At 44.7% G+C, this 24281-nt stretch overlaps 1 protein-coding gene across 4 annotated transcripts; it reads right to left on the bottom strand.

Moving 5' to 3' along the window:
* ssrp1b (structure specific recognition protein 1b) lies at nucleotides 1-23832 on the bottom strand. Of its 4 annotated transcripts, none has more exons than XM_046326779.1 (20): nucleotides 23754-23832; nucleotides 23053-23144; nucleotides 22688-22873; nucleotides 22130-22235; nucleotides 21836-22038; nucleotides 20808-20908; nucleotides 19290-19419; nucleotides 19018-19121; nucleotides 18191-18319; nucleotides 17723-17840; nucleotides 17460-17563; nucleotides 17074-17146; nucleotides 16951-16956; nucleotides 16418-16550; nucleotides 15524-15569; nucleotides 15220-15337; nucleotides 14847-15011; nucleotides 14485-14582; nucleotides 778-958; nucleotides 1-499 (listed from the first exon to the last, which is right to left on the bottom strand). In XM_046326779.1, exons 2-20 carry the CDS (start codon nucleotides 23104-23106, stop codon nucleotides 437-439), a joined length of 2118 nt encoding a protein of 705 aa, XP_046182735.1. In that variant the 5' UTR covers nucleotides 23107-23144; nucleotides 23754-23832; the 3' UTR covers nucleotides 1-436. The 4 variants fall into 4 exon arrangements, with proteins under 4 accessions (XP_046182735.1, XP_046182734.1, XP_046182737.1 ...); XM_046326778.1 differs by having other exon boundaries at nucleotides 14847-15014; nucleotides 23754-23827; XM_046326781.1 differs by lacking the exon at nucleotides 16951-16956.
* Nucleotides 23833-24281: the final 449 nt, after the last annotated feature.

Below are 24281 nucleotides of genomic sequence, written 5' to 3' on the forward strand. Positions count from 1 at the left end.
CATGGAAAAGAGCATTTACTTATAATATTTAATTTAGTAATATTCTGGAAAACTACATTTAACAGCAGGCAAGGGTTTTTACCTGAGTTGTTCACAGCCTAAACCAACAGACAGTGTCATGCATGTGTAGCTGGGAAATGTAGTCATGACACTGGTCAGGTTATGGGATTTTTGCACTGGGCTAAAATCATTAAATACAGTATTTCGCTTCCTGAGATGAGGGGGATCGTTTTACAATTCCTGGACAGAATATTTTTGAATACATCGGTATGAATTATCTTCATACTTGATTCCTGTGCTTTAAAATAGAATAGAACAAGCGTATGAGAGAGAGGAACGGAGGGCGGTAGAGAGTTCACAACCCCTCTCCACACTTTGCCCTCTTTTCCCTCTCCATGTTCTTCCCTCTCTTTCTCTCTCTCCTCTCAGGCGCGCCTCAGTCTGATCCTGAGTCAGAACTGGGTGGGGTCGAGGCCACCTCCTCTAGATCATCTGAACCCTGAGAGAGAGATGGGGGGAGAGAGAGAGAGAGAGGGTAAAAGAAGAAGTGTGAACATGATTAAACAGAACAATTGTCTGAAATGCCATACTTGTCGCAAAATGTTTTATATGTGAAGTACATTGTGTGTGTGTGTGTGTGTGTGTGTGTGTGTGTGTGTGTGTGTGTGTGTGTGTGTGTGTGTGTGTGTGTGTGTGTGTGTGTGTGTGTGTGTGTGTGTGTGTGTGTGTGTGTGTGTGTGTGTGTGTGTGTGTGTGTGTGTGCATATGTGTCCTCACCTTGCGTTTGCGTTTGCCCTTGCCTCTGTCTGACTCTGAGGAGCTCTCTTCGCTGGAGATAAACTCCCTGCTCTTAAAGCTGTCATTTCCTGTTGTCCTCTCCCTCTCTCGCTCCCTCCCTCCACCAGACGTCCCCTTCTTCTTCTTCTCATCACTCTTCCCTCTCTTCTTTTTCCTCTCCCTGAACACATGAGAAAGAGGAAGTGATAGATTAAAGACATGATAAATAAGCAAACATTCAGACAAAAATACTTCAAATATGATGCACCTTTTGCTGTTATGTTTAGCAAAACTCTTTCGTGATAATCTATGATACTGTAAGGACCGACGCTGGAGACGAGAAGCAAGTACAGGGAGGGAACATTGAATGAAACATGGACAGGATAAGAAAATGGACAGCGTCTGGACAGGGGAAAACAAAACGGCAATAATGCTGACACGGGGAACAAACTGAGGAGCAGACAGATATAAAGGGGCAATCAACAAAGTAAAGGAGTCCTGTTGAGTCCAATGAGCTCTGTTGCGTGTAATGATGGTGACAGGTGTACGTAATGACGGGAGCCCTCGAGCGCCAGAGAGGGGAAGCGGGAGCAGGCGTGACAGAAACCTAGTCCTGGATTAAAAAGTATGTTCAATGGAGAATCTCAATTATAAATTATTTCTAGTCTAGCATTATGCTTAATCTGTGTCTGGGAAACCACCCCACGTTATATATACTGCAAATGATGTACAAGTAGTGCATCAATTGTATCTACACTCTTAGAAAAAAAGATTCCGGATAGAACCATAAAGGGTTCTAGTACTTGCTTCATATTCATAGGTTGCACCTCCGTCACTCGGTGGTGCCATCGTGGTGCCCTAATGTGGTGATAAGCCCAGTCATTCTGGACAGAGGCTAACTACTGTTAGATTTAAATTACATTACAGTGCTTGGAAATACAATGACATTGCTAAAGTAGTCACATATTTAGTAGGAAACAACTGTGCTAGCATTATCATGTCGTCAAATTGACTTTAGACAGATTGCAATGTTGTCATTAGCTAGCAAAGTTTGTCAAAAATAGCTAGCAATGCTAACATTAGCGAGCTAAAATCCGGTGGCCTCTCCTCAATCTTAGCCAGCTAGATATGTCATGTTTTGTCTTAGATTGTCTTGTCATTATGCTTTCCCTTCTGTTCGTTTCCCCCTGCTGGTCTTATTAGGTTCGTTCCCTTTTTCTATCCCTCTCTCTCCCCCTCCCTCTCTCTCCTCTCTCTATCGTTCCGTTCCTGCTCCCAGCTGTTCCTATTCCCCTAATCATCATTTAGTCTTCCCACACCTGTTCCTTATCTTTTCCCCTGATTAGAGTCCCTATTTCTTCCCTTGTTTTCCGTTCCTGTCCTGTCGGATCCTTGTCTATTGTTCACCGTGCTGTGTCTATGTATTGCCCTGTCGTGTCGTGTTTCCCTCAGATGCTGCGTGGTGAGCAGGTGTCTGAGTCTGCTACGTTCAAGTGCCTTCCCGAGGCAACCTGCAGTTCTTGATCAAGTCTCCAGTCTGTTCTCGTCATTACGAGTAGTATTATGCCTTTTGTTTGTAAAGTAACTTTACTGGATTAAAGACTCTGTTTTCGCCAAGTCGCTTTTGGGTCCTCATTCACCTGCATAACAGAAGGATCCGACCAAGGAATGGACCCAGCGACTACAGATGCTCGTAACACTGCCGTCGAGATCCAAGGAGCCATGCTCGGCAGACACGAGCAGGAATTGTCTGCTGCTCGCCATGCCGTGGAGAACCTGGCCGCTCAGGTTTCCGACCTCTCTGGACAGTTCCAGAGTCTTCGTCTCGTGCCACCTGTTACTTCCTGGCCTGCCGAGCCTCCGGAACCTAGGGTTAATAACCCACCTTGCTACTCCGGGCAGCCCACGGAGTGCCGCTCCTTTCTCACCCAGTGTGATATTGTGTTCTCTCTCCAACCCAACACATACTCTAGCGAGAGAGCTCGGGTTGCTTACGTCATTTCACTCCTTACTGGCCGGGCTCGATTGTTCTAACAATTACCAGAACTTTAAAGAGGAGATGATTCGGGTTTTTGACCGTTCAGTTTTTGGTAGGGAGGCTTCTAGGGCCCTGGCTTCCCTATGCCAAGGTGATCGATCCATAACGGATTACTCTATAGAGTTTCGCACTCTTGCTGCCTCTAGTGACTGGAACGAGCCGGCGCTGCTCGCTCGTTTTCTGGAGGGACTCCACGCAGTGGTCAAAGATGAGATTCTCTCTCGGGAGGTTCCTTCCAGTGTGGACTCTTTGATTGCTCTCGCCATCCGCATAGAACGACGGGTAGATCTTCGTCACCAAGCTCGTGGAAGAGAGCTCGCGTCAACGGTGTTTCCCTGCTCCGCATCGCAACCATCTCCCTCCTCTGGCTCAGAGACTGAGCCCATGCAGCTGGGAGGTATTCGCATCTCGACCAAGGAGAGGGAACGGAGGATCACCAACCGCCTGTGCCTCTATTGCGGATTTGATGGACATTTTGTCAATTCATGTCCAGTAAAGGCCAGAGCTCATCAGTAAGCGGAGGGCTACTGGTGAGCGCTACTACTCAGGTCTCTTCATCTAGATCCTGTACTACTATGTCGGTCCATCTACGCTGGACCGGTTCGGGTGCTACATGCAGTGCCTTGATTGACTCTGGGGCTGAGGGTTGTTTCATGGACGAAGCATGGGCTCGGAAACATGACATTCCTTTCAGACAGTTAGACAAGCCTACGCCCATGTTTGCCTTAGATGGTAGTCATCTTCCCAGTATCAGATTTGAGACACTACCTTTAACTCTCACAGTATCTGGTAACCACAGTGAGACTATTTCTTTTTTGATTTTTCGTTCACCTTTTACACCTGTTGTTTTGGGTCATCCCTGGCTAGTATGTCATAATCCTTCTATTAATTGGTCTAGTAATTCTATCCTATCCTGGAACGTTTCTTGTCATGTGAAGTGTTTAATGTCTGCCATCCCTCCCATTTCTTCTGTCCCCACTTCTCAGGAGGAACCTGGCGATTTGACAGGAGTGCCGGAGGAATATCATGATCTGCGCACGGTCTTCAGTCGGTCCCGAGCCAACTCCCTTCCTCCTCACCGGTCGTATGATTGTAGTATTGATCTCCTTCCGGGGACCACTCCTCCTCGGGGTAGACTATACTCTCTGTCGGCTCCCGAACGTAAGGCTCTCGAGGATTATTTATCTGTGTCTCTTGACGCCGGTACCATAGTGCCTTCTTCCTCTCCGGCCGGGGCGGGGTTCTTTTTTGTTAAGAAGAAGGACGGTACTCTGCGTGGATTATCGAGGGCTGAATGACATAACGGTTAAGAATCGTTATCCGCTTCCCCTTATGTCATCAGCCTTCGAGATTCTGCAGGGAGCCAGGTGCTTTACTAAGTTGGACCTTCGTAACGCTTACCATCTCGTGCGCATCAGAGAGGGGGACGAGTGGAAAACGGCGTTTAACACTCCGTTAGGGCATTTTGAGTACCGGGTTCTGCCGTTTGGTCTCGCCAATGCGCCAGCTGTTTTTCAGGCATTAGTTAATGATGTTCTGAGAGACATGCTGAACATCTTTGTTTTTGTCTATCTTGACGATATCCTGATTTTTTCACCGTCACTCGAGATTCATGTTCAGCACGTTCGACGTGTTCTACAGCGCCTTTTAGAGAATTGTCTCTACGTAAAGGCTGAGAAGTGCTCTTTTCATGTCTCCTCCGTTACTTTTCTCGGTTCCGTTATTTCCGCTGAAGGCATTCAGATGGATTCCGCTAAGGTCCAAGCTGTCAGTGATTGGCCCGTTCCAAGGTCACGTGTCGAGTTGCAGCGCTTTTTAGGTTTCGCTAATTTCTATCGGCGTTTCATTCGTAATTTCGGTCAAGTTGCTGCCCCTCTCACAGCTCTTACTTCTGTCAAGACGTGTTTTAAGTGGTCCGGTTCCGCCCAGGGAGCTTTTGATCTTCTAAAAGAACGTTTTACGTCCGCTCCTATCCTCGTTACTCCTGACGTCACTAGACAATTCATTGTCGAGGTTGACGCTTCAGAGGTAGGCGTGGGAGCCATTCTATCCCAGCGCTTCCAGTCTGACGATAAGGTTCATCCTTGCGCTTATTTTTCTCATCGCCTGTCGCCATCTGAGCGCAACTATGATGTGGGTAACCGTGAACTGCTCGCCATCCGCTTAGCCCTAGGCGAATGGCGACAGTGGTTGGAGGGGGCGACCGTTCCTTTTGTCGTTTGGACAGACCATAAGAACCTTGAGTACATCCGTTCTGCCAAACGACTTAATGCCCGTCAAGCTCGTTGGGCGTTGTTTTTCGCTCGTTTCGAGTTTGTGATTTCTTACCGTCCGGGTAGCAAAAACACCAAGCCTGATGCCTTATCCCGTCTGTTTAGTTCTTCTGTGGCTTCTACTGATCCCGAGGGGATTCTTCCTTATGGGCGTGTTGTCGGGTTGACAGTCTGGGGAATTGAAAGACAGGTTAAGCAAGCACTCACGCACACTGCGTCGCCGCGCGCTTGTCCTAGTAACCTCCTTTTCGTTCCTGTTTCCACTCGTCTGGCTGTTCTTCAGTGGGCTCACTCTGCCAAGTTAGCTGGTCATCCCGGTGTTCGAGGCACTCTTGCGTCTATTCGCCAGCGCTTTTGGTGGCCGACTCAGGAGCGTGACACGCGCCGTTTCGTGGCTGCATGTTCGGACTGCGCGCAGACTAAGTCGGGTAACTCTCCTCCTGCCGGTCGTCTCAGACCGCTCCCCATTCCTTCTCGACCATGGTCTCACATCGCCCTAGACTTCATTACCGGTCTGCCTTTGTCTGCGGGGAAGACTGTGATTCTTACGGTTGTCGATAGGTTCTCTAAGGCGGCACATTTCATTCCCTTCGCTAAACTTCCTTCCGCTAAGGAGACGGCACAAATCATTATCGAGAATGTGTTCAGAATTCATGGCCTCCCGTTAGACGCCGTTTCAGACAGAGGCCCGCAATTCACGTCACAGTTTTGGAGGGAGTTCTGTCGTTTGATTGGTGCGTTCGTCAGTCTCTCTTCCGGGTTTCATCCCCAGTCTAACAGTCAAGCAGAGAGGGCCAATCAGACGATTGGTCGCATACTACGCAGCCTTTCTTTCAGAAACCCTGCGTCTTGGGCAGAACAGCTCCCCTGGGCAGAATACGCTCACAACTCGCTTCCTTCGTCTGCTACCGGGTTATCTCCGTTTCAGAGTAGTCTGCTGGGTTACCAGCCTCCTCTGTTCTCATCCCAGCTTGCCGAGTCCAGCGTTCCCTCCGCTCAAGCGTTTGTCCAACGTTGTGAGCGCACCTGGAGGAGGGTGAGGTCTGCACTTTGCCGTTACAGGGCACAGACTGTGAGAGCCGCCAATAAACGCAGGATTAAGAGTCCAAGGTATTGTTGCGGCCAGAGAGTGTGGCTTTCCACTCGCAACCTTCCTCTTACGACAGCTTCTCGTAAGTTGACTCCGCGGTTCATTGGTCCGTTCCGTGTCTCCCAGGTCGTCAATCCTGTCGCTGTGCGACTGCTTCTTCCGCGACATCTTCGTCGCGTCCATCCTGTCTTCCATGTCTCCTGTGTCAAGCCCTTTCTTCGCACCCCCGTTCGTCTTCCCTCCCCCTCCCGTCCTTGTCGAGAGCGCACCTATTTACAAGGTACGTAAGATCATGGACATGCGTTCTCGGGGACGGGGTCACCAATACTTAGTGGATTGGGAGGGTTACGGTCCTGAGGAGAGGAGTTGGGTTCCGTCTCGGGACGTGCTGGACCGTTCACTTATTGATGATTTCCTCCGTTGCCGCCAGGATTCCTCCTCGAGTGCGCCAGGAGGCGCTCGGTGAGTGGGGGGTACTGTCATGTTTTGTCTTAGATTGTCTTGTCATTATGCTTTCCCTTCTGTTCGTTTCCCCTTGCTGGTCTTATTAGGTTCGTTCCCTTTTTCTATCCCTCTCTCTCCCCCTCCCTCTCTCTCCTCTCTCTATCGTTCCGTTCCTGCTCCCAGCTGTTCCTATTCCCCTAATCATCATTTAGTCTTCCCACACCTGTTCCTTATCTTTTCCCCTGATTAGAGTCCCTATTTCTTCCCTTGTTTTCCGTTCCTGTCCTGTCGGATCCTTGTCTATTGTTCACTGTGCTGTGTCTATGTATTGCCCTGTCGTGTCGTGTTTCCCTCAGATGCTGCGTGGTGAGCAGGTGTCTGAGTCTGCTACGTTCAAGTGCCTTCCCGAGGCAACCTGCAGTTCTTGATCAAGTCTCCAGTCTGTTCTCGTCATTACGAGTAGTATTATGCCTTTTGTTTGTAAAGTAACTTTACTGGATTAAAGACTCTGTTTTCGCCAAGTCGCTTTTGGGTCCTCATTCACCTGCATAACAGATAGCTGCATCTAAAGTCAATCTGGAGACATCGAAATGATAACAAAAGGTTTTCCTACTAAATATTTGTCACATGCTCTCTAGTAGGCTTAAATTGAAGATATGGCAAATAGGAGTGGCATTATCTTCTGCAATTATCCTCAGTAATTTTCCATCCAGATTGTCAGACCCTGGTGGCTTATAATTGTTGATAGACAACAATCATTTTTTCACCTCTTCCATACTGACTGCAAGGAATTCAAAAGTACAATTCTTGTCTTTCATAATTTGGTCCAATATACTTGGATGGGTAGTGTCTGCCTTTGTTGCTGGCATTTCATCCCTAAGTATGCTTATCTTGCCAATGAAAAAGTCATTAACCTGTCTGGGAACGGGGTTCCGCTAGCAGAACCCCTCGCCAACAGCCAGTGAAATTGCAGGGCGCCAAATTCAAACAACAGAAATCTCATAAATCAAATTTCTCAAACATACAAGTATTAGGCACCATTTTAAAGATACAATTCTCGTTAATCCAGCCAGTGTCTGATTTCAAAAAAGCTTTACAGCGAAAGCTCCACAAACGATTATGTTAGGTCACCACCAAGTCACTGTCACATTCGTCATACGAATGAGACCAAGGTGCAGCGTGGTATGAGTACATTCTTCTTTATTTAAAGATTGAAACACTGAACAAACTAACAAAATAACAAAACGAACCGTGAAGCTATATGAATAGTGCAGACAGGCAACTAAACATAGAATAAGATCCCACAAACACCAAAGGGAAATGGCTACCTAAATATGATCCCCAATCAGAGACAACGATAAACAGCTGCCTCTGATTGGGAACCATATCAGGCCACCATAAACATACAAATACCTACACCTACAAAACCCTAGACATACAAAAACCCTAGACAATACAAAACCCATAGACAATACAAAAACTAGCATATCCACCCTAGTCACACCCTGACCTAACCAAAATATAAAGAAAACAGAGAAAGAAAACAAAAATAAAGACAACAGATTTTTAAAAAACTTTACGAAAAAAGCATACCATGCAATAATCTGAGTACGGTGCTCAGAGCCCAAACCAGCCAAAGAAATATCCGCCATCTTGTGTAGTCAACATTAGTCAGAAATAGCATCATAAATATTCCCTTACCTTTGATGATCTTCATCAGAATGCACTCCCAGGAATCCCAGTTCCACAATAAATGTTTGATTTGTTCGATAAAGTTAATAATTTATGTCAAAACACATCCTTTTGTTAGCGCGTTTAGTATACAAATCAAAACCCACGAGGCACGGGCAAGAAAGGTCGGACAAAAAGTCCAAAAAGTTCCGTTCCAGTCAGTAGAAACATGTCAAACATAGTATAGAATCAATCTTTAGGATGTTTTTATCATAAATCTTCAAAAATGTTCCAACCGGACAATTCCTTTGTAGAAAAGCAATGGAACTTAGGTCGCTCTCACATGACTACGAGTCATGAGCCCATGGCTCTCTGCCAGACCTCTGACTCATTCCCCTCTCATTCAGCCCCCCTTCACAGTAGAAGCCTGAAACAACGTTCTAAAGACTGTTAACATCAAGTGGAAGGTGTAGGAAGTGTAAGATTACCAAAATATCCCACTGTATCTTCAATAGGGGCTGAGTTGAAAAACAACCAACTTCAGATTTCCCACTTCCTGGTTGGATTTTTTCTCAGGTTTTTGCCTACCATATGAGTTATTTTATACTCACATACATAATTCAAACAGTTTCAGAAACTTCAGAGTGTTTTCTATCCAATATGACTAATAATATGCATATATTAGCATCTGGGACTGAGTAGCAGGCAGTTTACTCTGGTCATGCTTTTCATCCAAAAGTGAAAATGCTGCCCCCTATCCCAATGAAGTCTTAAATGAGTTTGCAATATCAGTGGGCTTTGTGATGAATGAGCCATCAGTTAGCTTTTTTCCCCAAAATGTCATATAAGGTGCCCCAAAGCTTTTTACTACAATTCTTTCTATAATTTTTCTTTGTTTCATAGTGTAGTTTATTTTTTCGTTAGTTTAGTCACATGATTTCTTAATTTGCAGTACGTTTGCCAATCAGTTGGGCTGCCAGACTTAATTGCCATACCTTTTGTCTCATCCCTCTCAACCATGCAATTGTTCAATTCCTCATCAATCTAAGGGGATTTAACAGTTTTTACCGTCATTTTCTTAATGGGTGTGTGCTTATTAGTAACTGGAATAAGTATTTTCATAAATGCGTCAAGTGAAGTGTCTAGCTGCTCCTCAATACACACCACAGACCAGTAAATATTCTTTACATCATCAACATATGAATCACTACAAAATGTCTTGTATGGCCTCTTATACACTATAATAGGCCCAGCCATTGGAACTTTTGGTTTTCCTAGATATGGCTATTATATTGTGAAGACTACATACTATGGATTTGGATACTGCTATAAAGCAAATATCTGCAGCATTAGTAAAGATGTGATCAATACATGTTGATGATTTAACTCCTAACTCCTGTTAACTCCTGTGCTGTTTGTAACTACCCTGGCAGGTTGACTGACAACACGGATGCAGGTTGCAGGCACTGGTTACAGTGTGATGTTTTTTCCTGAGTGGGCAGCTTGATGATAGCCGTTCAATATTTAAATCACCCAGAAAATATACTTCTCTGTTGATATCATGTACATTATCAAGCATTTCACACATATTACCCAGATACTGACTGTTAGCACTTGGTGGTTTCCCTCTCACCCCCCCCCCCCTTTAAGATTTAGATGCACTATTGTAAAGTGACTGTTCCACTGGATGTCATAAGGTGAATGCACCAATTTGTAAGTCGCTCTGGAGAGCGTCTGCTAAATGACTTAAATGTGGTCTATAGCAGCTTCCCACAAGAATGGGCTTTAGGTGAGGCAGATGACCCTGTAGCCATTTTACCTCAACAGTATTTAACATTAGATCGTCTCTAAGCTTTACATGAATGTGGTGCTGAATATAGACTGCAACACCACCTCCGTTGGCATTTGTCTTTTCGGTAGATGTTATAACCATGTATTGCTACCACTGTATCATCAAAGGTATTATCTAAGTGAGTTCCAGAGATAGTCAGAATATGAATGTCATCTGTTACAAGCAAGTTATTGACTTCATGGACCTTGTTTCTTTGGCTACATATGTTAATATGGGCTATTTTTAGCACTTTTATGGGTTGCTTGATTGTTTTTCATGCTTTACTGGGAAGCTTATCAGAGGTAGACTTCCTCATGTTATTTACATTGGAGCTGATAGTGCAGGGTGAGCGGCATAAAGTGGTCTTCCTACTATTGCACACCGCCTCAGTGCTAACAGTGTAACTCTGGTTTATAGGCTCATGATTACGGCTTACAATAGCTGTAGGATGAACAGATGTATTCGGTGCAATTAGGGGTACATCAATTAAATTACATACATTGTGTTCTTTACAATGCCCCTAAAATCATGTACATTTGATGCAGCATTATGACGACTCATTGTCACAATGTTAGGGATTAACCGAGCTGGTGTCACGACCGTCTGAAGAAGTGGACCAAAGCGCAGCGTGGTGAGCGTACATTTTCTTTATTTTAATGAATGTCGCCAACAAAACAAAGAAACGACCGTGAAGCTTACGAGGGCAATAGTGCCACTAACAAAGATAACTTCCCACAATAGCAAAAGGGAAAAAGGCTGCCTAAGTCTGATTCCCAATCAGAGACAACGATAGACAGCTGTCCCTGATTGAGAACCATACCCGGCCAAAACATAGAAACACAAAACATAGAAATCAGAATATAGAATGCCCACCCAAATCACACCCTGACCAAACCAAATAGAGACATAAAAAGGCTCTCTAAGGTCAGGGCGTGACAGCTGGTCTTGGATCATTGTTTCAACGCAGCCTTGAAATGCGTGGACAGAGTTCAGGAGCCAAGATGATATGGATGGACTCCGTCATTCCTGTAGAGTATCTTCTGTTTCAGAAGGTGTCAAAGTTATCAATAAAAGTGACTCCAGCAGAGCTACAGTAGTCTTTTAGCCAGATGTGTAATGCCAGCAGTCTGCTGAATCTTTCACACCCGCGGTGGTACTGGACCTGAAATTATTTTAATGGTAAAATCAGTTCTTTAAAATCCATTTTCAAATGTTCCATGCTAGCCCTCCTGATGTCGTTTGACCCCACATGGACTACGACAGTGTCAGCTCCCGGAATCTGTGGTAGAACAGTTGGAAGCAGCCTTGTTATGTTCTGTACTTGTGCTCCTGGGTAGCACAGGGTTTTTGCCTTGGGAACCGAGATGTTTCCCACCATAGAGCTGCCTATGATGACAGCTGGTGATGTTGAATGGGCCGGTCTCTCAGGCAGCCTCACGGTCCGAGGATCTGAACACAAGGTAGAAGCTACCGGAGAGGGAGACAGAACAGAGGACGAAGACACAGCTACCTCCAGATAGGTTCTTGATTGGGAACCCAACCAGGACAAAGGCGCTGGAACCTCTGGATCCAGGGCGGCAAATCTGTTTTTGGTCTGTGTCAGTTCCGGGCTCAACATCTCATGGAGACCACCATTGCCAGAGGACACCTTCTTCGTCGTCCAAGGCGAGTGACGTAACTCCATGGCTGGTTGGTTGGGTCGAGAACAGTTCCGTTCACTGGGAAAGAGGGAGACCCCTTCGGGGATGTAACCCTGCCAAGCACCGGCCAGTCGGCTGTGGAGAGCCGCGACATGGCGGCGAATCTACCACCAGACCAGAGCGCTGTCCGGCTACTGGGGTGGAAGAAAAATAAAAAGTAGGTGGACGTGGGTTCCCCAGTAGCTTATGTAGGTTTGCTACTTGCTTGCTTGTCCCGGAACAAAGCAAAGTAAACACAGTTCCTGCATTAGATAGCGGCCTCCATTTGAGCCCGCCAAGCCAGGCTAGCTGGGCTTTCTCGTCTGTCCTCCTATACGGAATCTGGCAGGATCCCGGAATAGATAGCGGCGCTCACAGCAATTTAGCCCAACAGAGCCACAGGATTTAAAATAAAATAAAGGTATATAAAACACTGTCAGCTTTTAAACCGAGGTCTATAGTTCAGGTTTTGGTGTAGATGTAGATGTAGAAGCCATGTACATACAGTGCATTCGGAAAGTATTCAGACCCCTTCACTTTTTCCACATTTTGTTACATTACAGCCATATTCTAAAATGGATTAAATTGTTTTCCCCCTCATCAACCTACACACAATACCCCATAATGACATAGCAAAAACAGGTTTTTAGAAAATGTTGCAAATGTATAAAAACACTAAAATATTACATTTACATTGGTTAAAGCACCTTTGGCAGTGATTACAGCCTCAAGTCTTCTTGGGTATGTCGCTACAAGCTTGGCACACCTGTATTTGGGGAGTTCTTCCCATTCTTCTCTGCAGATCCTCTCAAGCTCTGTCAGGTTGGATGTGGAGTGTCGTTGCACAGCTATTTTCAGGTCTCTCCAGAAATGTTTGATCGGGTACAAGGACATTCAGAGACTTGTCCTGAAGCCACTCTTGAGTTGTCTTGACTGTGTGTTTAAGGTCGTTGTCCTGTTGGAAGTTTTCATCAAGGTTCTCTCTGTACTTTGCTCCGTTCAGCTTTCCCTCGATCCTGACTAGTCTCCCAGTCCCTGCCACTGAAAAACATCCCCACAGCATGATGCTGCCACCACCATGCTTCACCGTAAGGGATGGTGCCAGTTTCCTCCATACATGACGCTTGGTATTCAGGTGAAAGAGTTCAATCTTGGTTTCGTCAGACCAGAGAATCTTGTTTCTCATGGTCTGAGGGTCATTTCGGTGCCTTTTGGCAAACTCCAAGCTGGCTGACTTTTTTTTGAAAGCTTACAACGTAACAGAATGTGGAAAAGGTGAAGGGGGTCTGAATACTTTCCGAATGCACTATATGAAGCAAGCATAGAACCCTTTTTGGTTCTATCCAGAACCTTTTTTTGTAAGAGTGGAAGTTTACATACACTTAGGTTGGAGTCATTAAAACTTGTTTTTCAACCACTCCACAAATTTCTTGTTAACAAACGATAGTTTTGGCAAGTCAGTTAGGACATCTACTTTGTGCATGACACAAGTCATGATAGGCTAGTTGACATCATTGGAGTCAATTGGAGGTGTACCTGTGGATGTATTTCAAGGCCTACCTTTAACCTCAGTGCCTCTTTGCTTGACATCATTGGAAAATATAAAGAAATCAGGCCCAAAAAATGGTTGACCTCCACAAGTCTGATTCATCTTTGGGAACAATTTCCAAACGCCTGAAGGTACCACGTTCATCTGTACAAACAATAGTACGCAAGTATAAACACCATGGGACCACGCAGCCGTCATGTCGCTCAGGAAGGAGACGCGCTCTGTCTCCTATAGATGAACGTACTTTGGTGCGAAAAGTGCAAATCAATCCCAGAACAACAGCAAAGGACCTTGTGAAGATGCTGGAAGAAACATGTACAAAAGTATCTATATCCACAGTAAAACGAGAACTATATCGACGTAACCTGAAAGGCCGCTCAGCAAGGAAGAAGCCACTGCTCCAAAACCGCCATAAAAAAGCCAGACTATGGTTTGCAACTACACATAAAGCACGGGGGTGGCAGCATCATGTTGTGGGGGTGCTTTGCTGCAGGAGGGACTGGTGCACTTCACAAAATAGATGGCATCATGAGGGAGGAAAATTATATGTAGATATTGAAGCAACATCTCAAGACATCAGTCAGGAAGTTTAAGCTTGGTCTCAAATGGGTCTTCCAAATGGACAATGACCCCAAGCATACTTCCAAAGTTGTGGCAAAATGGCTTAAGGACAACAAAGTCAAGATATTGGAGTGGCCATCACAAAGCCCTGACCTGAATCCTATAGAAAATTTGTGGGCAGAACTGAAAAAGCATGTGCGAGTAAGGAGGAATGGGTCAAAATTCACCCAACTTATTGTGGGAAGGTTGTGGAAGGCTACCCTAAACATTTGACCCAAGTTAAACAATTTAAAGGCAGTGCTACCAAATACTAACTGAGTGTATGTAAACTTCTGACCCACTGGGAATGTGATGAAAGAAATAAAAGCTGAAATAAATTATTCTCTCTACTATTATTCTGACATTTCACATTCTTAAAATAAAGTGGTGATCCTAACTGACCTAAAACAGGAAATTCTTACTAGATTGAATGTCAGGAATTGTTAAAAACTGAGTTTAAATGTATTTGGCTAAGGTGTATGTAAACTTCGGACTTCAACTGTAGGTGTTTAACAGGGACATGATACTGTACTTTTTGGAGGGGGCAGAGGATCCTCCTCCACTCTCTCTGTACTCCCTCATCGCTACCTCATAGTCCTTCTTCGCCTCCTCCGCTTTCCCATCCCACTCCTGACAGACAGAGAGAGAAAAGGGTAGAGGGAGAGAGAAAGGGAGAGACAAAGAGAGAGAGAGAGAAAGAGATGGGAATGGGGCGGAGAAAAAGAAAGACAGAGATAGTCAATAAGTCAACAAGATGTATATTACAATGAACTACATTTTCACACACTAATGAAAGGGAGAGCAAAAGAAAGACAAGAGGGAAGGATGAGAGGAGGACAATTGCAGTACTGGTATCTCTCTCTCTCCCTCCCTCTCCCCCTCCCTCTCTCATACCACTTTTTGCTCCTTCCCCAGTTCCCTCCACATCTCCCCGGCCCTCTTGGAGATCTCTGTGATGGATATCCCAGGGTGCTCTGCTTTGATGCTCTCGCGGCTCGCGTTCAGCCACAGGAAATAGGCGCTCATCGGCCTCTTGGGGGCGCCACTGTCCTTCGGCTTCTTCTGGGGAGAGAGAGTAAAGGAGGGAGAAGGGAGAAAAGGGGGAGGTAGAGAGGAAGGGAAGAGGGAGAAAAACAGGTGAAGGTAGAGAAAGAGAGGAAAGAGGAAAAATAAGGAGAGAGGTTGAGCGATAGAAAGGAAGGGAGGGTTCATTTCAGATGAGGTACTTAGTTTTACCTCTCCTCCCTCTCTCTCCTCCCTCCTTTACCTTGCGTGGTTTCCTCTCCTTCACCACTTTGGCCTTCTTGGCTGGTCTCTTCTTCTTTTCTCTGTCACCGTCTCCCCCCTCTGCACTGCTGTCACTGGCTGATGCCTTACTGTCATACCTGAGAGAGAAGGAAAGAGAAAGAGAGAGCGAGATGCGTAGGGGGGAGAGAAAGAGAAAGTGTGACAGTGAAAGAAAGGAGGCAAGTGAGAGAGAGGGAGGCAGGATGAGAAGAGAGAAGGGAATGTGATTGACTGATGAAAAGCGGTAAAGATAAGGGAGTGATGGATTGAAAATGAATACGTACTCTTCCGCTATGTCATCTTCCTCCTCTCCAGGGTTAAAAGACTCATCTGGAAGACAAGAGAAAAAATCTGTGATTGGCCCTGCCTCCAGTCACTCACCGCTCTCACCCTCTGAACTAACTGACTGACAATCGGTTCAATTATTTGAGTTCCATTTCGTTCCGTTTTTTTTCTGTGACCCCAATGGGCAGTTACTCTAGAGATAAATCAGGTCAAGTCTGAACTGTGTGATGTAGTAAGGAGTTGTAGTCTCCAACAGGCCAATATTCTACACTGTTTAGTGCAGTAAACATGGTAATTAACTACAATGACCATGATCCATTGCGTGCCTACTTGTCCGGTCAGGGCAGACACGAGAGACAGAATAATGCGTTATCGAGAGGTGTAGAGAGCAGTTGCTTGGTGGGGTATTAAAAAAAAAACATAATATAAGTGATTGATAATTGGTATTAGTAGTATGGTGATAAAAGTACGGCTTAATTACATTGAAGAACTACTAAAACATGTCAGACCGCATAGGCAGCAGCTCTATAGAGATGAGATGATGACTTCAAATTAAATAATAAACTAATCAAATAAAACAAATGTAATAAACACAACAATTGAAATATTTTATTAAAGTAAAGTAATGTGAATAAATGATTAATAAGTGATAAGCAGTAATGGACAGTCACTACCATCATGGGACTTTTATTCATTGTTTTATTCAGTGTTTTTACAGTATTCAACCCACATAATGTATGGTGCATTTGTTTAAAAAAATGATCTAAACCAAAATTGAAAACCGTGATTATTTTTTAATACTCGAACTGAAACCGAACCAACCTAAATAATCGCCCAGCCTCCTGTCACTCACTGCTCTCGCCCTCTGATTGGCCAAGCCTCCTGTCACTCACCGCTCTCTCCATCGGAGTCATCGCTGTCATTGGCCTCCTCTCTGATCTTGCCCTCCTCTTTCATCCTCTCCAGGTAGGCATCGTGCTGGTCCTCGTCTGAGTCCTCCAACATGTCATCTTTACCCTTTATACCCTGACAGGACAAAAATACACTGTAGTAATATAGTAAATATGCAGTAGTATCATAGTAAATACACAGTAGTATCATAGTAAATACATAGTAGCACTGTAGTAATTCACAGCAATATCTCTAATTGTAAAACGCAGACATCCCATGTAAAGATGCTAACTAACTCTGGGAAATATACATATACACAGTGAACAAAATGTAAAATGTTGACTCACTTACCAAGTTAGGTGTTAATTTGCTATATCATCAGTAATAACACACACAGGTTTAGACTCCTCCCTCCCACCCCAATTCCATAACAGACAGGCAATGCAATTAATACCCCCAATCCTGATCATATCATTCTACCAAATCACACGCCATGCAGTTTAAAACCAAACCAACACCTCCGTACAGGACCAACCTTTTTCTACCGGACCACAACACAGAGAGACAGAGAGGACAGGTCAGCGGATGAAGGGATGAAAGCACATCTAATGAAAGAGTGAAATAGTGGAGTTTACAGGTGAACAGGTGAGATGTTTACCTCTTTGAATCCTCTGTTCTTGATGCTGAGCTTCTTGGCCGTCACAAAGTCAAAAAGCTTCCCATACTCCTCTCTGGCGGAGAGATAGAACGAGCGAGAGAGAGATAGAGAGAGAGAGGATGAAGTGAAAGGTGAGAGACATGACAAAGGTGTGTGCATGCATAAGTGTGTGTGTGTGTGTGTGTGTGTGTGTGTGTGTGTGTGTGTGTGTGTGTGTGTGTGTGTGTGTGTGTGTGTGTGTGTGTGTGTGTGTGTGTGTGTGTGTGTGTGTGTGTGTGTGTGTGTGTGTGTGTGTGTGTGTGTGTGTGTGTGTGTGTGTGTGTGTGTGTGTGTGTGTGTATACGTGTATATATGTATTTGTGTGTAAAGGTGTGTATGTAAATCACCTCTCAATGCTGCTGAAGGTGAACTGGGTGCCCTGCTTGGTTTCGATCTCAAAGTCGAAGGAGCGCGTGGTGGTGGTGCCTCTGGCGAAGTTCACACACGACACCTGGATGGATGGATGAAGAAGAAGGAGGAGGAGGGTAGAAGAAGTAGAAGAGGACTTCATCGTCCAATGTAGGCCTACGCATGAAGGAATGAAAGAACCCCCCCCCCCAAAAAGGGATACTTGAATGTCCCATAAGGAAAACTATAAGGCATACAGCACCTCCTCGAAGCGCAGGTGTACGGGGGGCTTGTGTATGTAGACGAAACCCCTCTCCAGAGGATAGAGCAGGCCTGACGACGCTTTGTAGGAACACGTTATACACTGGGTCCCCGAGTGACTGGAGGGGAGAGAGGTCGAGAGTTTTAAGAGAAAGTTCTATTTTAGAGTGTAATGCGAGTGGGATGGAGACGAAGCAGACCCATATAAACGTCGGCTGTGTGCAGCAGGTGGCTGTCCTATCGGCTCTGACCACAGAACTTACGTCACTTGCGTACATCCTGTTCCGTTAATTTCCAGCTGATTTTACATGTGGATTCGGCACAGTTTGTCGACTACTGCGCGCGGCTGACATTCATGTTGTTGAGTCTTGTCTTAGACGGGTGTGTATGAATGTGTGTTTACTCCTGGAAGTTTCTCTCTCTCTGTGTGTGTGTGTGTCTGTGTGTGTGTGTGTGTGTGTGTGTTTACCCCAGGAAGTTTCCTGGCACGGTGATCTTCTTGTTGACCAGAGCCTTCATCACCCTGCCGACCATCTCATAGAGAGAACCTGACATGTTCTTACTGAGCTTCCCCCCATAACGCCTCTCCACCTCCTCCCTAGAGAGAGAGAGGAGAGAGGGAGAGGAGAGATAGAGAGAAAGACAGAGAGAGAGGGGAGAGAGAGAGAGGAGAGATAGAGAGGAGAGAGAGAGAAGAGAGAGAGAGAGAGAGAGAGAGAGAGAGAGAGAGAGAGAGAGAGAGAGAGAGAGGAGAGATAGAGAGGAGAGCGAGAGAGAGGGGAGAGAGAGAGAGAGAGAGAGAGAGAGAGAGAGAGAGAGAGAGAGAGAGAGAGAGAGGACAGAGAGAGGAGAGAGAGGAGAGAGAGAGGAGAACAAACAATAGAAATAAATTAAACAAAAAGCATGAAATATGAACCTCATTATCTAATCTGATCAATATCTTTTAACATTTACCATTTCATCTCATACACTTACAAATCAAATCAAATCCAATGATATTATACAGCAGCGTATTTACAAGCCCTTAACCAACAATGCAGTTTTAAGAAAATAGAGTTAAGAAAATATTTATTAAATAAACTCAAGTTAAAAATAAAAAACAGACATAAAAAAAAGTAACACAATAAAATAACGGTAATGAGGCTATATACAGGTGGTACCGGTATAACATCTCTCTCTCTCTCTCTCTCTCTCTCTCTCTCTCTCTCTCTCTCTCTCTCTCTCTCTCTCTCTCTCTCTCTCTCTCTCTCTCTCTCTCTCTCTCTCTCTCTCTCTCTCTCTCTCTCTCTCTCTCACTCTGTCATGTTGAGGGAGAGGCTGAGGTCCTCCTCCTTGGAGAAGAGCAGGATGAGGAAGTGGTAACGTGTCTGCCCCTGTTTAATGGGCGGGTCCAGACTGATCTAGAGAGGGGGAGGGACGGAGTGAGGGAGAGACAGATAGAGAGAAAGAGAGAGCGAAAGCGAGAGAGAGGGAAGGTGAGAGGGAGACAGACGGACATTGGTATACAAATTGTATGCAATCTCGAGGTCTTTACGTATGATGACTATTCAAACACCAGTAGTACTCACCATGAAGAACATCTGTCTCTGGTCCTTGTGTGGTAGCAGGAAGAGACGTAGCACAGTGGTGTAGGGGATCTTGTAGTCAAATGTCTTACCGTGGAGGTGGAGGAAGCTCGGGTAGATACGGATATCATACCTGAGAGAGAGAAAGAGTGAGTGTGAGAGAGAGAGGGGGGGTGTGACAGTGCAAGAGGTTTATATTTCAAATCAAATGTTATTTTGTCACATGCTCTGAATACAACAGGAATACAACAACCATACTGTGAAATGCTTACTGACCAACAATGCAGTTCACGAAATGTGTTAAGAAAATATTTACTAAATAAACTAATGTAAAAATAGAACAATTTAAATAAAAAGTAACACAATAAAAAAAAACAATAACAAGGCTATACACAGGGGGTACCGGTACAGAGTCAAAGTTAGGGGGATAGGTGTCTACACAGCCAACCCTATGGCAGAGAATCATATCTCCCTTCCAGAACTTTCTGACTTGACCATCAGCTTCTACTTATCCCCAGTTACATGTTCAGCTGTTTAATAAAGTCACAAATGAAAGAGATACATCTTGATACCGTCACCCCCAGCTGAAGGTGTAGTTTGGCATGGATAAGGATTGTGTGTGCCTACCTGCCCCTGCATACAGTAAGGTATTGGAGTGGCCATCACAAAGTCCTGACCTCAATCCTGTAGACAATTTGTGGGCAGAACTGAAAAAGCATTTGCGAGCAAGGGGGCCTACAAACCTGACTCCGTTACACCAGCTCTGCCAGAAGGAATGGGCCAAAATTCACCTAACTTATTGTGGGAAGCTTGTGGAAGGCTACCCGAAACATTTGACCCAAGTTAAACAATTGGCAATGCTACCAAATACTAATTGAGTGTATCTAAACTTCTGACCCACTGGGAATGTGATGAAAGAAATACAAGCTTTAATAAATAATTTACTTCTACTATTATTCTGACATTTCACATTCTTAAAATAGAGCGGTGATCCTAACTGACCTAAGACAGGGAATTTTTACTTGGATTAAATGTCCGGAATTGTGAAAAACTGAGTTTAAATATATTTGGTTAATGTGTATGTAAACTTCTGACTTCAACTGTATATGTGTGTAAAGGTGTGTGTGTGTGTATATGTGTGTAAAGGTGTGTGTGTGTATATGTGTGTGTGTGTGTGTGTGTGTGTGTGTGTGTGTGTGTGTGTGTGTGTGTGTGTGTGTGTGTGTGTGTGTGTGTGTGTGTGTGTGTGTGTGTGTGTGTGTGTGTGTGTGTGTGTGTGTGTGTGTGTGTGTGTGTGTGTGTATGTGTTTATATGTGTATTTGTGTGTAAAGGTGTCTATGTGTGTGTGTGTAAAGGTGTGTGTCTATATGTGTGTAAAGTTGTATGAGATATGTGTGTAAAGGTGTTCGTGTAAAGGTGTGTGTGTGTGTGTAAAGGTATGTATGCAAAAGTGTGTGTGCAAAGGCGTGTGTAAAGGCGTGTGTGTAAAGTGGTGTGTCTATATGTGTGTAAAGATGTACCTGCCCCTGGGTGTGAGACACTGCAGCTCTTTGAAGATACACACAGCATCTCCTGTAGCCTGGATCACATCTGCCTTGGACAGCACACGGTCTCTAAACACCTGGGAGGAGGACAAAACATGTCACATTCCATACAATATCAACATTTCAGTTATTCATTTGTGGCATTGGCAGAGACTTGTGTTCAAATCTCCTGTAGATACTCATGCATTTCAGTTTTAACATGTAGAACTTATATCCCAATAAAGTTGAACTTGACGGTTGGTGGCAGTTCAGTTGCGCTGCCAGTCCAAGCCGTTTGAGAGTCTCATTCATTCAGACAGAGATGTCTTGTCACTGAGTCCTGACACTGAAGTTTGTTGTGGGGAAGAGTTTGATCTGCAGGACTGAAAAGGCCAAAACATCTATAATAGAAGCTGACTTTGGTCGTCAGTTGGACAATGTTTCCTCCGACACATTGGTGCGGCTGGCTTCCGGGTTAAGCGAGCATTGTGTACAAAAAAAGCAGTGTGGCTTGGCAGATCATGCTTCGGGGGAACTTTGGCTCTCGACCTTCACCTCTCCCGAGTTTGTTGTGGAGTTGCAGCGACGAGACAAGATCGCAACTACCAATTAGATATCACGAAATTGGGGAGAAAAAGGGGAGAGAAAAAAACAACGAAAAAACATCCATAAAACTGGAGGCTATGAGAGGCAATGCAATGACGACTTAATGTAAATATTCTGTCAATGTCAGATGCTTCGTTCTGTTGTTGTGTTTTACATTTTAACATGTGATCTTGTCTGTATGTACTTTAACTGCTGCAAAATGAATTGCCTCTAGAGGACATTAACGTTTTCTGAATCTGAATCTGAACACGGGACTAATATGGAAGACTACAGCAGACGTTTATGAATGCTGCCATCACGTTCGTTCTGACCTCTGCTGCTACATTTTTTTATTCAAACTTGAAGAATATTTCAGTGAGTGTGGGTTTTTCCTTTCTTCCAAGTCTATACCAGACACACACTCACACACAGCCCCCCACCTCCACAGGTTCTGGCCCCTCTTCCGTGGTGGCAGTGTCCCCGGGCGGGACATAGAAGCGGACCTCCATCAGCGACACCTCTGCCTCATCGTTCTGGTGGAACTCCAGTGTCACCTCGTTCTTCCCCGTGGCGCACTGGGACACGCTGGCCAGGGGGATCTCAAACGCTGGGCTGTCGCTCACCTCGAATGACAGGAGAGGGCCTGGGGACAGAAACTAGACTGTGTTGGAGACAAAATGTTACAACTCAAAATGGCCTCTGAAAACTTGAATATGTGTTAGTGTTGTCCTTACCAGAGAATTTGGTGGTGCCCCAGTTCCAACCCTTCACACACAATTCCTTCTCTGACAGCTCCACTTTGTAGTGGGCTTTGAAGTACTCAGAGATCTTCTCAAAGTCCTGGAGAGAAAGGGTAGAGAGGAGAGGGGTGGAGAGAGAGGGTAGAGAGGAGAGGGGTGGAGAGAGAGGGTAGAGAACAGAGGGGTGGAGAGAGAGAGAAGACAATGTTTATTTTCCATGCTGACCTTTCTGTTTCAAATGATTCTATTCCACACTCCTCTCTGATCTCATTCCTACTCCAAACTCACTCTTTACTCTTTTCATTCCCATTCTTGCCTCTTTCCACCTCTCTATCTGTTTCCTCCCCTTTCTCCTTATTTCTCTCTTCCATCATCCATACCTCCCTCCCCTTCATCTCTCTGTCTCCCCTCAATGATATCTCCCTCCCTCTCCTCTCTCCTCCTACCCTCCTGCACCTCCCTCCCTCCTATTTTCCTCTCCTCTACCCCTTTCCTCCCCGCACCTCTCCTCTACCCTCATCCCTCTCTCTTCCCTCCCATCCCTCTTGTCACCGTGTCTCTGAAGCCATCATATTTGTAGATGTGCCCGGTGCTGGTGGTCAGCTTGATGCCCTGTCCCAGACACACACGTCTCCACTGGGCCTGAGACAGCTCCGCAGCTGGGATGCTGTCCACCTTCCCTGTCTTACTGCTCTTATACACCACACTCTGTCTACCGAACCGCAGACGGCCGTCATTCTGGGGAAAACACAGTAAATAGTGTTGACATACATATACAGTATAGCAACACCTGAAGTAAACCTAGACACACACACACACATTTAGAATAGTTTTCAATGGTTTTTAACTGTTGACTGCATTGTCAGATATGTGATGCTGTGCAGAACACACACACACATACACACGCACGCACTCACCCATGACCCTTTGACCTCCTGGTAAATGTCACTGAACTCCAGTGTGTCGCCCATGGCAGCTATTCCTCTGGTCCTCAGGAGCCACTGTCCCTCTAATACCACACACAGAGAGTCTGCCTTCATTATACTAGTCCTATAGCTCAATTGATAAAGCATGGGGCTTGCAATGTCAGGACGGTGGGTAGGATTACCGGGATCACTCATAAATAATGTGTATGCACATAACTGTCATTTGCCTTGAAAGAAAAGCATCTGCTAAATGGCATATATAATTATAATAATATTATTCATGTATCTACCGTACTGTACTATCTATAGCATAAACTAACTACAAACTCATAGAAATATATATATTTATATCTCTTTATATACATTTGTAAAAAATTTATCTTGTTTTATTTGGACAAAATCTTGAATTAAATACATCTAAATGATTTATATGGAAGCCTGTATGACTTGCATGTCTCAACAACTTAATACCGTAGGCCTTGCAATGAAAATTATAACAACCAACCAAACTTGCTTGTTATGTGTTGCTGTCAGCTGTCAAGCAAATTGGGACTGAGACATGTAAATAACCCTTATGACATGTAAAAACTCTTCTGCAATATAGTACAGCTTGCTATAATGGTGCTATTGTTATGTTAGTGTTTACCGATTATAGTTGATCTGTGGAATAACGTCATGTTTACATTACTAACCGTTGTGTTGTAGCTGTCAACTTGCAATGTTGTGCGTGGGGAGAAAGTAAAGTCTTTGCGTCCTGTGCGTCGAAAGTGACGTCATCACGGTTTGTATGTGTTACGGTTAACGTTTTTTTCTTCTTCTCTTGGTCTGGGTTTTTGCGTTTCGATTGTTTTCTTCATGATAACTTACACATTGATCATCAGACCAAAACCGAAGGGAAAGACATCGAACATAATTGCAAATAAGTATGTTATAAAACTATATCAGGGGCTTGATAAAAACGTTTTAGCACACAATGAATTGCACAAGTGCAAGAAACCTATGAAAACGCGCAGTACATACGAAATGCTAACAAGTTGAGTTGGATCACTGAATCACTAATTTCCTCTCCGAAGACAAATACAACTATTCTAACATTCTATTCATTGTACAAACAGATTGAAATTCGTAATTTGTTTGACCTTTATTTAACTAGGCAAGTCAGTTAAGAACATTGGTGGCGAAATATCGCTTATATTTCCTGTTAATGCAGCTAATGTTGC

Source organism: Oncorhynchus gorbuscha, linkage group LG24, assembly GCF_021184085.1.
Source record: "Oncorhynchus gorbuscha isolate QuinsamMale2020 ecotype Even-year linkage group LG24, OgorEven_v1.0, whole genome shotgun sequence".
Taxonomy (NCBI): Eukaryota; Metazoa; Chordata; class Actinopteri; order Salmoniformes; family Salmonidae; genus Oncorhynchus; species Oncorhynchus gorbuscha.